This window comes from Corythoichthys intestinalis, chromosome 3 (genome assembly GCF_030265065.1).
Source record: "Corythoichthys intestinalis isolate RoL2023-P3 chromosome 3, ASM3026506v1, whole genome shotgun sequence".
Taxonomy (NCBI): Eukaryota; Metazoa; Chordata; class Actinopteri; order Syngnathiformes; family Syngnathidae; genus Corythoichthys; species Corythoichthys intestinalis.
The window spans coordinates 2,130,338-2,147,046 of NC_080397.1; the positions used below are offsets into that span (position 1 = coordinate 2,130,338).

The window sequence follows — 16,709 nt, forward strand, 5'->3', positions numbered from 1 at the left end:
GTGTGTATTGACTGGGCTACATTTCCATTATATTATCATTATTTATCATTTTTGTCTTGACAGTACAGTATTGTATTTGGTTGACATGACCCAAGAATAAAACAAACAAAACCACATGTCACAAAAACATTTCATGAAGCCATGCCCAAAAAGAAACAAGAATTCTGCCATTTTGGTGTGGTCAATTTTCAACAAAGTTGAATTCCCAGACTTTTCAATGCTTTGAGCCATGAATGTTTTCATCAGCCACTTTTATTCAAGTCATTTCATTAACATGCATTGATACACTTAACGCTGGGAAACAACTCGTAGGATCCCTTATGAAAGGAAAAGTTATTTACCAATGTATTACTTGCAATGCATTGTATGATATTGTAATACATTTTAAATATGTCACGATAAAGGGTGCCGATTGCAAAATATGCACGATTGCCCCTTTCCATGTTTTGCAATCGATTCGAACATATAAGCCAAAACTCATACATGGGAATATATTTATGTGTTGCGCGATATTTTCCGATATCCTCCGGTTACGATGCCCTCGACCGAGGAAGCCTGTGCCTCATCTGCCATTTAGCCCCTCCTCCCATTCTTCTTCATCCACCTCATAGCAGTAATGCCAAGTACAGCACCTTTTTTTTATTTGAATGTATTGTAGCATTTACAAGGACAACACTAGCTTTGTTCATTTTCAATACTTTATTTGCAAGAGACAGCAGGGAACACGACTACTGTTAAGCCGTAGCCTACAAAAACGAACAGTCTTCCACCCCTCTCTCCCTCCCTCACTCACACTCCAGTCAAGCGCTGCGTTTAGTGACAGCATTTAAAACACAATAGCCACACATCAACATTGCAACCTGAAGAATGCATGCGACCCAATTCGTAACAGTATTTTACTTTTTTTATACGTAATATTTTGACGTAATTGTGACTTTAACGGGAAATTCGGGTCACCTCGCCAATGTCGGAATGTATGTCGTTTGTAACTGGAGGACTCCCTGTATACTGAAATATATTTTGCTTCATAAGTGATGGCCCTCAAGAGGAGGTAGACCTTCATCAAGGAGGGACCGATATAAGAATATTGCATCACCTTAGTGGTGGATTTGCTTATATTTATCTGGTGGGGCATTTTTGTTTGTGAGTTCGCATTAAAAGTGAAAATTAATAAATTGTTAATGAATGAGTGATAACAACATTAATGTCTTGAGAATAAAGTCTTATCTTTGGCCAAATCTTTTGATGGTACTGCGGATCATCACAATGGCCTATCATTTTTGTCACAATGTTAATTTCTTCATTTTCTTCAACAAAAAATGCCTCTCAATTGTACGTTTTCCATCCTCCTATCCCGAACAGATTTAAAAAAACATAGCTCACAAAAAAAAGAGCAATTGATCTCTTAATCCTTCAATGTTTTTCCCCCTCAATTGCACAACTGTGCTTTACCCCAAAAATGTCTTATTATGGTGTAAATAGTATTGCCTTCATTTTGTCCTATCAATATTAATTGATACCCATTTCTGGGTATTAACAAAAATGAATCAGAAATCTGCCTGCCACATTTTTGGAGGAAGTACCAGAATTATGATATCTGCGTGATCCTGGACAAACGGTAGCTGCCGCAGATCATCACGGATGACTGGATGGAATCAGCGTGGATGCACTTATGAGGTGTAAATCACAAATTGGCAGTTCATCTGCTTTCATGGTAAAAAGGAAGCAGTCGTGGTTCCACTGGGTGGCAACAGTTCAGATGGGAAAGAGTTCCGGCGGACTCTCTCCGTAGCAGTACTTGGCTTGAGGGTTTCGGTAGGTGTTCTCGTGCTGAACGCTCTGCAATGACACAGTTTTCTCTGTTAACCTTGCTCATTGTTAAATAGTTCTTGTTTTTGCTACTTTTAAGTTCTTAATGACTACTACTTTTCATGAGAATAAAATATTCATCTTTCAACTCAAAATTTCAATGTATTATACTATTCATTTTTTTTAACAATACACTTGCACTTTTATGTCCAGCAATTTTTTTTTTATATTGTCAATGCGTTTATCTCGACAGACACAAGCAGTGAGGAACAAAATAGCTTAGAACAAACTTGGAACGGCAATTTATGGAGAAATTATGATAGTGCTTCGCTGTGGTAGATCTAAATCTATCAGGTCACTACTGTTTGATTCGGGGACACGTCCTGTTGATATCAGGTCACTTCCTGTTGATTTAGGGACATTTCGGGAACACGTTCGATTGACATCAGGTCATGTCCGGTTAATTTGGGGACATTTCGAGGACACGTCCTGTTGCATGCTGCCAATGGCAACGACTTACTTGGGTGCCAGTTGAATGTCAATGGGCTGTAACAATAAGTTTCTGGTAAAAAAAAAAAAATCACAACCACACATGGATTTCTGCCATTGAAAATTAATTGAACATTTGGACGTACATGGCGGTCAATGGCATCCCATCAGAAATAAATGGGCAAGTTTTTGGTGAATTTTGGGGGAACTGTGTTTTGGAAATTTTTGTGAACAACCTTTATACCCCTAACTGTCCTGAAATTTTTGAAGTGTAAATTATGCGATTTGGTCAAAAATTGTGGTACTAAATACATTTAGATTCTCCCCCCCCCCCATATAACCTGCGTTTACGGGCAAACGGAAAATTTTGGGGGGTCATTTGAAAAATTCCCTGCATTGCGTGAAAATTCCGGTCATCTTCATATTTCAACGGTGATGGTTGGTCAAACGGTTTGGGTTGTGCGGCGCACTGAAGAGACGCCACCAAAAAAAAAAAAAAAAAAAGGGAATTTTACTTTCTGGGCCTTTGCCATGCAAGGCCTCATCTAATTAATTCAAAATTGACTGAAGGAAAGTCTTTGAAATGTGTCGCAATCTGTCACTCTTTTAATAGCCATTCTGCAAGGTCTTTCACCATATTTTAAGAATACTTGCTTGTCCTGGCTGTCGGCCAAATAAGCAAAAATATTGCCATATTTCGCTTCTCTGCTGTGCATTGCTACCCAACCATTTACACAAATAATATTTTTCTTGGATTTTCCTAAAAAGATGATAAAATCTGTTGGAGAATAATACAAATATTTTTAAACAAGCCTCCTAATGATATAAATAAAATGTATTATTATAAGTGCATCTTTAAATGAACTGTTTTAATTTGGCATACTTATTGAATATATGTATGACAAAATCAGACATTCATTTGCATTTTGAAAATGTTTGTTTTGTTTAAAAAAGGAAGGTTGTGGACCCAAACAACAAAGAGGCTTTTACTTGGGAGGAGGTGCGACACTTGGCCAAGCACAGCTCAAAGACATCCTCCACAGCAGTGAACAGGTTCTGGAAGCCTTCGGCAGCACGGTTCAGAAAGCGTTCCAGGAGAGCTTGCTAAAATGAGAGGATAAAAATCCAAACGCGTCTTTTAACATACAATTTTTTTAAGTCCCAAAAATATAGACCTGCATACAAAACATGGAAAGTCATTTAGTCGTCCAAGATTACGACTTTGTCAAAATAATGACTTCATTCTCATATGAGTGTGACCCACCCACTATAAAAAAACAATTTCATTTTTCCCAGTTTCTTTACATGATTAAATACTGATAGCCATATATTTCCAGACTGCTGATGTTGATTTCACACAAGGGTCATCATGGTTTTATGTTCAAGCATATTGATGGTGCAAACATAGGCTCGGCTTGCTGGAGGAGGGATCTAAGACCAGTGTTGTTAAGCTTGCGTTAAAAAAGTAATTAGTTGCAGTTACAAATTACTTGTCCCAAAAAGTGAGTTAGTAACTCAGTTACCTAATTGCAAGAGTAATTAGTTACTTTTCACGTTCTACACATTTATGTTAACTGATTGACTGAATTGAACTGGTTTTTCCTTTTTTTTTTTTTTTTTTTTTTTTTAAATTTCACCGACATAAGAGTGTAACATTATACAACTTTTTTCAAATGCTGTGAGGGAAAAAAAAGACAGACGTTTTCTGTAATAATATACCAAAATACCAGCAACAGTGTGTGAAAAGCTTGTGAAGAGTTACAGAAAATGTTGGCCTCCGCTATTGCCAACAAAGGCTACATAACAAAGTATTGAGATGAACTTTTGGTACTGACCAAATACTTATTTTCCACCATGATTTGCAAATAAATTCTTTTAAAAAATCAAACAATGTGATTTTCTGTTTTTTTTTTTCCACATTCTGTCTCTCATGGTTGAGGATTACCCATGTTGACAATTGCAGGCCTCTGTAATATTTTCAAGTGGGAGAACTTGCTCAATTAGTGGTTGACTAAATACTTATTTGCCCCACTTTAAGTGTTAACATAGTCGAAGAGTGCATCCTTTTTCTTGAAAAACACATCTTTATTGAAAGATTGTAATTTTTAATGTGAACAAGAATAAAAAAAATTCCGAAAAAAAATAAGTTGTATTCCTGTAACATTACTATTTTGGAGAATAAACCCTGATGACAACTTCTTCAAACGTGACTTTATTCCGCTGAATTGTAATTTTTATAGACCGTAATTTCACATTCAAATCGATTAGAATATGTCTCCAAACAGAAATGTGTGTGAAGAGGTTACCTTATCTGGCCGGAGGCAACAGGACACGCAGTACTCATAAACGCTGCAGCAGCCACTGGCCAGGCAGCTTTTGCAGACGTGCTGCCTCGTTCGCGGAGCGTTGACGTTGCAGCAGCTGTTCACCAGCAAGTCTTTGCGTTCGCACACATAACCTTCATGAGGAGACACGCATTTTAGCATTTTCACATTCAATTTAAATAGATTTAAGTTTGATTTGGGTTGCCATGACAACAACAGTTGTTGTTCACCCAGCTGTTAGGTGAGCATTTAGCAACATCTTTTTCCTGCAACAATTTTATCATCCTAAAATCAGATTTTCTTTCTTTAAAAAAGAAAAATAATTTGTAATTTACAATAAACTTTTCCAGCCTCTTATTGCTATTTGTCCCAATACTCCAATGACATTTAAAGGTACAGTGGTACCTTGACAGTTTTCGAGATTCAATTAAGATGCCGATTTCCTGCGCCATCGTATCGAAAAGCGTTAGAGGGTATTTTAACTGAAGAATGGCTTAAAAGTCCTTTGGAAACAATTCACAAGTTGTATGTATAAACACCTCGGAGAATTGAGGCTTTAATTGCGGCAAAAGGCGGATCTACACTATATTAAATAAGTTAATTTAATTGTTTTGATTTTTGAAGGTGTTTCCATTTTTTTGTCCAACCCCTATACGGTCACATCAACATACGATCCTTTCGACATCCAATGCAAAATTTGACACATCATTTGTCTCGACATATGACTAGCGGTGTGCAAATAAATCGATGATTAGATTCATCAAGATTCGACACGTGACGATTCGATTAAGATTCACAAATGTTCAAAAACGATGATTTTCCCTAATAACTTAATGACAGCTGCTGCTAGCAGAACAAAATTCAAGACACGTCTGCCCCCCGGACACCTTAAGGGACGCAAAAGGTTAGAATGGCTGCAGCTGAAGTTACTGAGCGAGATTTACTCCTGTTCAAAAGACTCGAAAATAAATTTAATGTATGAGACAGGCAGGGACCCGGCAGTCACGCTTTGGATCCTCTTCTGTACGCAAGTTAATTTTTAGAGCGAAAGGGGAAGAGAGAATGTGTTGCTCTTTGCCTTTCAGTTGTCCAGCTGTAGGTTCAAGTCATGTTAATTGGAAAATGTCCCTAGTATGTAGCTAAGACCTGTGTGCGTCTATAAGAGGTGAGTACATGAACCCTATTGTACTGTTTAGCCTTAATTGTTGTGGTTTTAGAGATGTTACAAGTTAGTGACGAGTTTTATGCTAGTTGGCAAATTCGCTAAATTTCCATGTCCATTTGTGCGTCGTTTGGTGGTGTACAGAAGTTACTCCAGAAGCAGAACATGTAAAACCATGCGGTAACACTACAAACATGCAAAATAGTACCGAAATCTGTGAAAACAAAGTATATTGACAATAAGTCTGATTTCTAAAGACACTTTGTTTGTTTCCAGAAAATGTGGAATTCATTCCACCAGTTCAAATTTTATTGTATTGATGAGAGAAATGCGTACTGCCTTTTAAACAGCTAATGCTTTTGCCCCTTCTGGTAAAAAAAACAAAAACAAAGGTTATCATTAGGATATTTTAAAGTCCATCTGTGTTACGTACTGAATTAACAATATTTGCAGCATTATCTATAGTCTATAGACCGTACTCACATGACGTCACAACCACGCCCCCGCGCCATATTGTCCGTCAACTCGTCGTGTTGATGCATTACCGCTACGTAAATTCCTCTTATTATGGCGTGTTTTTCTGCTCGTTAACATTAATAATCAAAATGGCGAAGGCGTGTGTGGCGGTCGGTTGCAATAACAGAAGATCGACGGAGAGACTTGAAGTTCTACCGTATTCCGAGAGACCCGGAGAGGAGAGCGAGATGGACTGCTGCAACTCGACGAGAAAACTGGGCTGCAAACGATTACCACAGATTATGTAGTAGTCATTTTATATCTGGTAAGATGCATTTAATATATATTTTGAGGGTTTTGGCCTGACAACCACAATTAAGATCATTGCTAGGATAATCGCCGACAACATACCGCTTCAAATTCAAGATGCTTATTTCTTCCACCATCTTTATTTTTTGAATAATATTTAGCTGGTAACAAGTGAAAGAAGCTGGCCTTGTCTACGGATCATTGGTAAAACAGGGGTGTCCAAACTTTTTGCAAAGGGGGCCAGATTTGGTGTGGTAAAAATGTGGGCGGCTACCTGGGCTGATTTACGTAGAACAATACATTTAAAGAAATTTTAGCAAGCCCTTCTGTGTGTCACATTTGCTTTATTATTATTATTTTTAATTCATAATTTCAACAATCTTGCCTTTGTGGCGTTCTCTTTCGACCCTCGGGCTCTTGCGAAATACTGCTGCTGTGAAATTAAATTAGCTTCAAGTTGCTTTAATTTCTCGTTGCGTATCTTCCGCGACTGTCTCTTTGCAAATGAGGCAGACACTGTTGTGTATTTTATTGAAGAAATAGTCCAATATGCATCTATCCTTGACGCGTCGCAGTCAACTTTTTTTTTTTTTTTTTTTTAATTGATTGTCGCCATTTTAGAAAATTGGAAGTAAAGGGTCACACGGGGTAATGTTGCTTAGAGTGCTGCTCTTAAAGTTTTCAAAGTTTCTTGAGAATAGGCTGAGTTTCTGTGGACAAGATAGTTGTAGATATCAGGGTAGCAGATGTCAGGCAGAGACGGCGAAGACAGCGGGTCAAAAAAACATCGATTTAGGCATCAAATATGGATCTGGCGAATGGATAAACTGAAGCTTTTCCACATAACGCCTTTTATGCAACGCATCCAATGAATTTACAGCGTCAGATAACACCGGGGCTTCCATGAATTGCTCTATAAATTGCACGACTAATTGAAACCATTGAGAATAGGGCTAAACAATGACGGACAATATGGTGGCCGGATACAGCGACACGTCATTTTGTGACATTGGTGAGTAGGGTCTATAGGTATGGATTGATTTATCCTGCTTAACTTCCATTCAGTCATGGCGGTTTTGAATTCATCAATGTAGTATACAGTGGGGAGAACCAGTATTTGATATGGGAAAACCCATTGGCAGTGTATCAAATACTTGTTCTCCCCACTGTATGGACCACGCGTCCCATGATCACTCAGGGCTCACGCAGCCAATAGCATGGGATTTAACGTAGCACATCTAGGTTGCTATTTGATGATATCAGTGTGTGCGCGCGACTGTTTTCAGGCATTAAAAAAAGTTAACAAACGCCACAGAAGTCACATCTGCTCATCACTGCACAACACCAACATTTGACAATCGACTTTCATAAACAGGACGAGTTTGAAGTACAGCGTTCTTAATTTGTCACTCATAGTTCATCATGTAACTGCGAGTTAGCTCTCTGTCACCCACGGTCTTAACCTGTCTGTTGTCAAAGCAGGGTTATTCGTCGCAGCCAAGTCGACAATTATATATTGGCGGACTTTGTTGTACGTATCCGGAAAGACAATCTTTGTTGAACATGTACGAGTGAGGATACCATATAAGCGCACCCAAAATGCTGCCAAACAACGGATCTGTACGATATTGAAGCCGGCAAGCTGCCTCCTTAAAGGGTATGACAACACCTGGGGAATGCTAATATTCCATCATTTATCCATAAACGCATGCCTTTTGGATTCATATCATGCCACTTCGTGTAATTACACACATCGCAACACCAAGAAAATGATAGAAATTTGGATCGATTGGCACGCTAAAACGACCCGCCCCCGAGATCCCGGAAATCTAGCATATTGTGTGCGTGACGTCACTACAAGGAAACAACCGGCTCAGTGCTTAGTACTGAATGGCGGCGATGATGGCGGACAAATTTGTTTCTAGTTGCAGCGACGAACCCGACGTAACGAACATTCCTCTAGTGGTGACGAGGAGAGTGATGAACCTTTCTTTGGTGTTTTGGGTTATCAATTTGAGCCCAAACGAAAGCCAATGCAGCCTAATAAAAGGATCATTGAGGGGAGCAATTACACTGATTAAACACCAGCAACAACAGATCATGTGGGAAACACCGAATGGTTTGTTTTGCATTTCTTTTTGTGAAGCTGATACACCGTGAACGCATCGGTTTTTGCTCTGCCAACCGATACAAATATGAATGGGATTAGAGGATTTGTTCTATATATTTTACGAGCGATAATTTATACATACAGTGCCTTGCAAAAGTATTCGGCCCCCTTGAATCTTGCAACCTTTCGCCACATTTCAGGCTTCAAACATAAAGATATGAAATTTAATTTTTTTGTCAAGAATCAACAACAAGTGGGACACAATTGTGAAGTGGAACAACATTTATTGGATAATTTAAACTTTTTTAACAAATAAAAAACTGAAAAGTGGGGCGTGCAATATTATTCGGCCCCTTTACTTTCAGTGCAGCCAACTCACTCCAGAAGTTCAGTGAGGATCTCTGAATGAGCCAATGTTGTCCTAAATGACCGATGATGATAAATAGAATCCACTTGTGTGTAATCAAGTCTCCGTATAAATGCACCTGCTCTGTGATAGTCTCAGGGTTCTGTTTAAAGTGCAGTGAGCATTATGAAAACCAAGGAACACACCAGGCAGGTCCGAGATACTGTTGTGGATAAGTTTAAAGCCGGATTTGGATACAAAAAGATTTCCCAAGCTTTAAACATCTCAAGGAGCACTGTGCAAGCCATCATATTGAAATGGAAGGAGCATCAGACCACTGCAAATCTACCAAGACCCGGCCGTCCTTCCAAACTTTCTTCTCAAACAAGGAGAAAACTGATCAGAGATGCAGCCGAGAGGCCCATGATCACTCTGGATGAACTGCAGAGATCTACAGCTGAGGTGGGAGAGTCTGTCCATAGGACAACAATCAGTCGTACACTGCACAAATCTGGCCTTTATGGAAGAGTGGCAAGAAGAAAGCCATTTCTCAAATATATCCATAAAAAGTCTCGTTTAAAGTTTGCCACAAGCCACCTGGGAGACACACCAAACATGTGGAAGAAGGTGCTCTGGTCAGATGAAACCAAAGTTGAACTTTTTGGCCACAATGCAAAACGATATGTTTGGCGTAAAAGCAACACAGCTCATCACCCTGAACACACCAACCCCACTGTCAAACATGGTGGTGGCAGCATCATGGTTTGGGCCTGCTTTTCTTCAGCAGGGACAGGGAAGATGGTTAAAATTGACGGGAAGATGGATGCAGCCAAATACAGGAACATTCTGGAAGAAAACCTGTTGGTATCTGCACAAGACCTGAGACTGGGACGGAGATTTATCTGTCCAACAGGACAATGATCCAAAACATAAAGCCAAATCTACAATGGAATGATTCAAAAATAAACGTGTCCAGGTGTTAGAATGGCCAAGTCAAAGTCCAGACCTGAATCCAATCGAGAATCTGTGGAAAGAGCTGAAGACTGCTGTTCACAAACACTCTCCATCCAACCTCACTGAGCTCGAGCTGTTTTGCAAGGAAGAATGGGCAAGAATGTCAGTCTCTCGATGTGCAAAACTGATAGAAACATACCCCAAGCGACTTGCAGCTGTAATTGGAGCAAAAGGTGGCGCTACAAAGTATTAACGCAAGGGGGCCGAATAATATTGCACGCCCCACTTTTCAGTTTTTTATTTGGTAAAAAAGTTTAAATTATCCAATAAATGTTGTTCCACTTCACGATTGTGTCCCACTTGTTGATTCTTGACAAAAAAATTAAATTTCATATCTTTATGTTTGAAGCCTGAAATGTGGCGAAAGATTGCAAGATTCAAGGGGGGCGAATACTTTTGCAAGGCACTGTATGTCCAGTCCTATATCCAATGCGTGATATGTTTTTTATTATAAAAGAGTACTCAGTCTGGCCATTTCCCTCCTTTGCTTTGCCTGAGGTGGTGTAGTGGTCTCATCAGAGCCAGTCATCGTCCTCTTTCTTGACATCTCGGGACATTTAGGTGGCTGCGCGTGTAGGTGGGCAGCGCATCTGCTTTCAGCAGCAATTTCTTAGCAAAACCTGATTTCAGTTGTCCGTAGTTCGTATAGCTTTCAGGTGTAAAATGCGCACCACACAAAACCGTGCCGGAGGCTGGCTCTGCAAAATTAGCCATCTTAGCACTGACGAACTTTACTCATTGTCTGCATAGTCCAGCTCTTTTTCTCGCGTTCGGGAACTCATGGGTACTACATTGCGACAAATGGCTATTTGTACACCACATAGCATGACAGGTTTGAACCATTTTAGCGATTTTTTTGATAAAACACAGACGCAACTCTCTCGTCGATAAACAACGATGGCACCTGCCTCGACCTTTTGTTTCCTTGTTATGACGTCTCCGCCCCATTCGGCTGTTTCTGGAATACTTTCGGAAATGTTCATAATTTTCGATCGATTTTCGATAATTGCTCATGAATGTGATTTATTTTTTTGTTAACTTTATTAATATTTGCAGTGTTTCCCCTAGGATTTTTTGAAGCTGGGGTGGTGGGCTGCATCGGAGTCGGACAGCCTCACCATGTCGTGCCACAGCGAATTTTTTTTCCTTCATTTTTCCCCCCAAGAAGAACCATAACAAAGATATATTTGAAATATTTCATTAGCCAGGCTAATGTTGTACCTCTCAGCTACAGTACATGTATGTAAAATGCGTAGCTGATTACAGCTACGTTACCCGATGTACTAATGCGACTTTTTTTCTCGTGGCAATAGTACGACTTACATCTCGTAGTGACTCAGGGTTGGCAACCCAAACTGTTGAAAGAGCCATATTTGACCCCCCAAAAAACACAAAAAAAACTGATACAGTATGTCTGGAGCCACAAAAAATTAAAAGCCTTTTACAAGCCTTATAATTATCGATACTAGCTATATTAGCCTACTATAGAAATACGTAATTAGCCTTCATGATTAAATGTTTGTTTTCCCTGCAGTGGATCCTATAGAGAATGACGCACCACGTGACTACTCTGTTGTACTATGCCACCACAAGTTTAACTTCATTACAATATTAATGAATTGAAAGAATGTTTGTGTCATGTTTGTCCTCCTAGAAATCCTATTAAAACAAAAAAATATATTTCCCTCCCCCATCTTTTTCCATTTAAAAAAAAAAAAAGCTCCGAAGCATCGCTAAAGAGCCGCATGCGGCCCGAGAGCCGCGGGTTGCAGACCACCGTCGTAGTCCTCCTTTTTCCTTTTATTTGACCCTCATAAGTACTACATTACCACAACAATAACAGTCCTTCTGTCAACTGACCCATTTAGAGCACTGGGGGAATTCTAATAGCCGTGTAAAGAGTTTTACTTGATTCGGTGAGAAGGTGAATAGTTTTTTCCCCGTTGTTCGTAAACTAAATTTCCACACAAAGGCACGTCGAGGTACCATTAACTTAGCAAGGAGAGGTATGAGAGTCATTTTTCGAGTGTCCCAGAGCTCGCGAAATTTGGGTGGGGGGGCGCATTTATCAAAGTTTCGTCAGCCGTAATTGTCTGAAGTTGGCGCGCCGGTGTTGTGCCGAAAAATAGCCACTCCACGTGAAATGTCCCCCCTGACGGGAGCGCCCACACGTCACTCGTACAAACAGCCTTTTCTTACCAATCGATGGACACAGAAACAACGTTCTTGTACCGTGAATATGTATCATTTTACTCTGCTTGAACTGATAAATCGTTTACTGTGACCAACGCTCTGAAAATAGAGCAAGGCTTTATTTTGGGCCCCGCCTCTCCGCAGTCTCTCAGCGCAAGTTAGTCAAAGTTTGCTTTAGACGGCCGTCCACCGCTCACTTTCGCCGAAAAGTCCGATCCAAATTATTGTAATGCCCCGGATATGGGCAAGAAGGAGAGAAGTCTGTATTTGCTTACCCACTTTATTGTGGTAACAATAATAAAGAAAAACAATAACAAAATAACAGCGGGCTGCTACAACATGCGACCGCTATCTCTCGCTATCTCGCTCGTTCTCCCATTCTTCCTACTCGTTCCCCTTGCGTCTCTTAAGGGGGGGCCTGCATAGTTACGAACATTAGGCTACAATACACAATGAATAGGTGTCCGCTGAACTCCTCCCACTCGGCTGCCGCTAGTTTGAAGCGGCCTTAAAAAAAAAAAATTTATTTAAATAAATAAATAAAATACATCTCATTTGCCAGGCGTGGCGGCTTTCATTTTAGTGTGGCGGTGCGCCACAATCTGTTGAATATAGGGGAATCCCTGATTTGTTATCTTGCCACATAACGGTTCTATTGATAACTCACAGCCCCTTCGTGTTTTAATACCCTTTAAGTTTCTGTCTTTCCTCAGGAGCAATGATCCCCGTGCGCCACAGCTCCCACCTTTATGCAGTTTGGGGGAGGAGTGGATGAGGGGGGCTGCTAGCGGCAGAGTTTGTTTTTTCAAGGCAAAGCTGCTCCGGACATTTTAGCAAGAGAGTCGACAATAATAAATTCGGAAAATACATTTTGGGAGCTTTTCATTTGGATCAAATGTTTTTGCAAACTGAATTGAAAAGGGTGTATCGAACGGTTCAGTATTGTTGCATCCTTAAAGAATACCATGATCATCGTTTAACGATCGAATCTTAGCACCCTGAATCGTAATCGAATCGAATTGCGATGTGCATTAGATGGCACACCCCTCTACTTATGACAAGCTCGAAATACTACAATTTATGACAGTGTCGCAATCTCATTATTTTCCCACAAGTCAGATGCACATAACAAGAATATTTAGGTTATTATGTCGTTACAAATTGTAAACATGCTGACGATTGTAATTTTTTCCAAACACAGGAATTTTAACACCATAGGACAGGGGTTTCAAACCATTTACACAAAGGGCCAAGATGGTCCAGGATTTCGTTCCAGCCAATAGAGTGCAAACAGTTTATCCAATTAATTTTATGCTGAAAAACAAGCAGCACTTGACTGCAATCAACTGATGACAGTTGAAGCTACGAGGTGAGATTGGTGAAAAGGTGACCCCTTCATTGGTTGAAACGAAAATCTGCACCCACTTGAACTTATATAGAATTAGTTTGACACCAGTGCCATAAGGGAGTGATCCCCACCCATTGGGCCGGGGACTGGTACCGGTCCGTGGCACATTTGCTACCGTGCTGCAGAGAAATAATAAATCATTTGTTATTGACCTCTATCTGGCCTGTGCCTCTTGACAAATGAATATGCCTGTCTACTCATCTGAACAATCCGAGTAAAGATTTGTCTACGTCGCTATCTAGTGAATGACCGCCATTACTGGGGTGTTTGTACACCTATAGCCGCCCAGCATCAGTCAATGTAAACAGTACCGTTAACGGCTGTTAGCTGTGTGCTGCAGGCAGCGACGTCTTTGGAGAGCTTTTTCACAGGGAAAAGGCCACCTGCTGAGCCTACAAAGGAGCCTACAAAAAGAGTCCATTTTGCATAATATGTGGCTAAAAGCTGGCAAACGAGGTAACAAGAGAATACTCTGAGAGCATCATACCTCGTGGCGAACCGTAGTGCTAAAGCCAAGAAAACTTTCACGATTGGAGAAGAATTCATGATGCCAGCGACCAAGTATATTTGCGGTCAAGTTTTAGGAGCGGCCGCTGTTAAAAAAGGTGTTCAGCCTTTAGTGAGTTACATTTCCCTGCACCTAATATTGTTTTTTAGCTCCGTTGTGTTACTTTATTTTTTCTGTAGTTTTCTGCCACACAATGCCGGTCCATGAAAAAAAGCCCACATTACACCGGTCCATGGTGCAAAAAGGTCGGGGACCACTGCTATAAGGTATTCCCTGAGCAGTGGACAGGAAGTAGGGAACTGGGAGTACCCAGTGGACCGGAAGGCAGCTATGATCCAGACAACTCCCTTTTTGCACTAAAGAGAACCCGTCACTCACCCAGCTCGTCCGTGAGCAGCGTCTTGCCCTGGATGGAGTTCCGACATCTGCCCATCTGCCGGCTGCTGTTGCCCAGGTTGAAGCGCACCTTCCACGGGATGCGATGCTCGGAGTCCCTCACCTCCAGGAGGGCGCGGTCCCCTATAGTGCGCTCTTCCTGCATACAGAGTGGACAAATTGCACTTTCTTGAGGTAGGTTGTGCCCATATGCAAACTCCTATCTTAGATTATTTATTTGTACACTTGGCTGTAAATTTGAAGCTCACATGTTTCAGCGTGCTGGTGAGGAAGTAGATGAGCGACAGTCCAAAGACGACACCCAGCACCCAGCGCTTCCTCAGGAGCCGCCGGAGCACCATCATGGCATGATTTTCTCAAAGAAACATTCAATTTACTCCTGTCGTGGAATTGCGTACGCTTCGATGAGTACGCGCGTGTGCTCCTAGTTAGCTCCCGAAATGACACACATAACGGCGAAAGTTTTACAATGAAACCGCGAGCTGCCTAATCTACAATGAACCCATTATACGTGATTAAGTACCATAAACAATGCGACAACGGCGATACTCAACATTTACTCGTTGCTGTTAGCCTGATAGCTTATTTGCGTGAGAAGCGCTAACAAAAATTGGCTAGGTCATTAGGACCCATACCATTCCTGGAAAATAACACTTCTGGGAAACAAATTGCAAAAAGATTAAACCCAGGTAAGAGCGAATACTTGGCTATATTTGACGAAATATGAAGCTGTCGTGTACTGTACGTATATCCACTGGCGGAATCAAAACAACATCTTTATTGACTACTCTACCCGGAAGCGACGTTCACTTGAACGTGAAATGCAATTGGTCGATAGGCAACAACGCCATGACGAAAGAAAAATCGCTTTTTAGTGGGAACGCCAGATTTATTTGGGGAAAAAAACCTCCCGAAATATTTTTAATTTAAGCATTCTTTTTTCTTTTCTTTTTTTCAGTTTTGGTAACAGAAGAAGCTGCGTGTTTTAGTCTTTTGAATGTAGATTTTGTAGATCTTGTACATGACTAGTATGTATGTGTATACGTGTACGTGTGTGCGCGTGCACTATTTATGTGTAAAGAGAAAATGCTACTTTGTTTTAAACTGAGTTTCATATTCTGTGGGTTTCATAACATCAAAATTCTTAAGAACAATACATATGCGAAATGCGTTATGAGCCGGCTGTTAACGCTGAATCATAGCCACGGTGATATATTTTTTTTTGTTATAAACCAAACCGTTAGAAAATTCGTTGAGACATTGTCGAGTTTTAGTGGAGGAAATCACTCAATTTACATTCACTGCTTTGAAGCCCGCAGTAGCGTGCTCTGCTTTATGATGGCTGCTGGTTTTCAACGCCGCCATCTCAGATTTTCCGCATCTAGTAATAAATATGTGATGTCTATTGACAGTGTTTATTCACGCAACTAAACCCGGAAGCGGTGCAAACGTAATGCTATTGGTCGGTAAGTGATGAACATGACGTTGAACGGAGGTTATTACCTAAAAATAACGGCAGCGGCCTAGCATTTTTGCCACTCTCTTAGCAATCAAGCCCGGTGCTAAATAACAATGAAATTCAGCTAAGTGCCATTCATGGACCACGCTAAGGTAAACATTTATATTAATATTCGTTAAATGTAATGTTGCTAGATGTTCAAAAGATATGTTAACGTGAACATGTTTGCTTGTATCCTCAGGTCAGTTTCATGTGTTAAGGAGCGCCGTGCCATGCAGAGGAGACACAGTAGCAACACGGATGGCATGCCCTCAGAAAGGTCAGCAAAGGCACCAAAGAGGCGCGCTTACTGCACTGTACTGTTTCGTTCTAGTGTTGGGTGTTGTAGTAGTTGTAAATTCTCAGAGGTTACCTAACAGGCTTTGTTATTCCTAATTTAACGGGGGGGGGGGGGGGGGGGGCACTGGCTTAAATACTGATTTAAAAAATGCCTCTTCTGTATTGGCGAATAATTGAATGCTTGAACAAAATAATAGCTGTCTTTTCAATTTGTACCGTTCAAATAAATAATCTGAAACAATCGTCTAAATCAGGGGTCAGGAACCTATGGCTCGCGAGCCATATCTGGCTCTTTTGACGGCCGCATCTGGCTCGCCGACTTATCTAATTATGGAGAAAAAAAAAAAAAAAAGCTTTGTTATACTCCTTTTCGCATTGTACAAAACG

At 40.6% G+C, this 16,709-nt stretch overlaps 2 protein-coding genes across 7 annotated transcripts in view; one reads left to right on the forward strand and one right to left on the reverse strand.

The window, feature by feature from the left end:
• Nucleotides 1-236: 236 nt before the first annotated feature.
• Nucleotides 237-15,339, reverse strand: spring1 (SREBF pathway regulator in golgi 1). The gene is made up of 5 exons (XM_057831122.1): nucleotides 14,773-15,339; nucleotides 14,507-14,663; nucleotides 4,605-4,756; nucleotides 3,289-3,402; nucleotides 237-1,839 (listed from the first exon to the last, which is right to left on the reverse strand). Exons 1-5 carry the CDS (start codon nucleotides 14,866-14,868, stop codon nucleotides 1,756-1,758), a joined length of 603 nt encoding a protein of 200 aa, XP_057687105.1. The 5' UTR covers nucleotides 14,869-15,339; the 3' UTR covers nucleotides 237-1,755.
• Nucleotides 15,071-16,709, forward strand: part of rnft2 (ring finger protein, transmembrane 2) — a 100,927-nt gene continuing 99,288 nt past the window's right edge. For all 6 annotated transcript variants that reach the window (XR_009062676.1, XR_009062677.1, XM_057831119.1 and 3 more), the window contains exons 1-2: nucleotides 15,071-16,135; nucleotides 16,225-16,302. Coding sequence is in view for 4 of the 6 variants with exons in the window: in XM_057831119.1 (XP_057687102.1) it covers nucleotides 16,256-16,302 (47 nt within the window). In the remaining 2 variants the exon portion in view is untranslated. The remainder of the gene's footprint in view (nucleotides 16,136-16,224; nucleotides 16,303-16,709) is intronic.

What these genes read in the sequence shown, in the direction of transcription:
- spring1 (XM_057831122.1), bottom strand. Translation starts at nt 14,868, where the DNA reads ATGATGGTGCTCCGGCGGCTCCTGAGGAAGCGCTGGGTGCTGGGTGTC. An exon ending in TCACCAGCACGCTGAAACAT is followed by an intron (nt 14,664 to 14,772) that starts GTGAGCTTCAAA and finishes CTCTGTATGCAG; the next exon opens with GAAGAGCGCACTATAGGGGA. An exon ending in GCTGCTCACGGACGAGCTGG is followed by an intron (nt 4,757 to 14,506) that starts GTGAGTGACGGG and finishes CTCCTCATGAAG; the next exon opens with GTTATGTGTGCGAACGCAAA.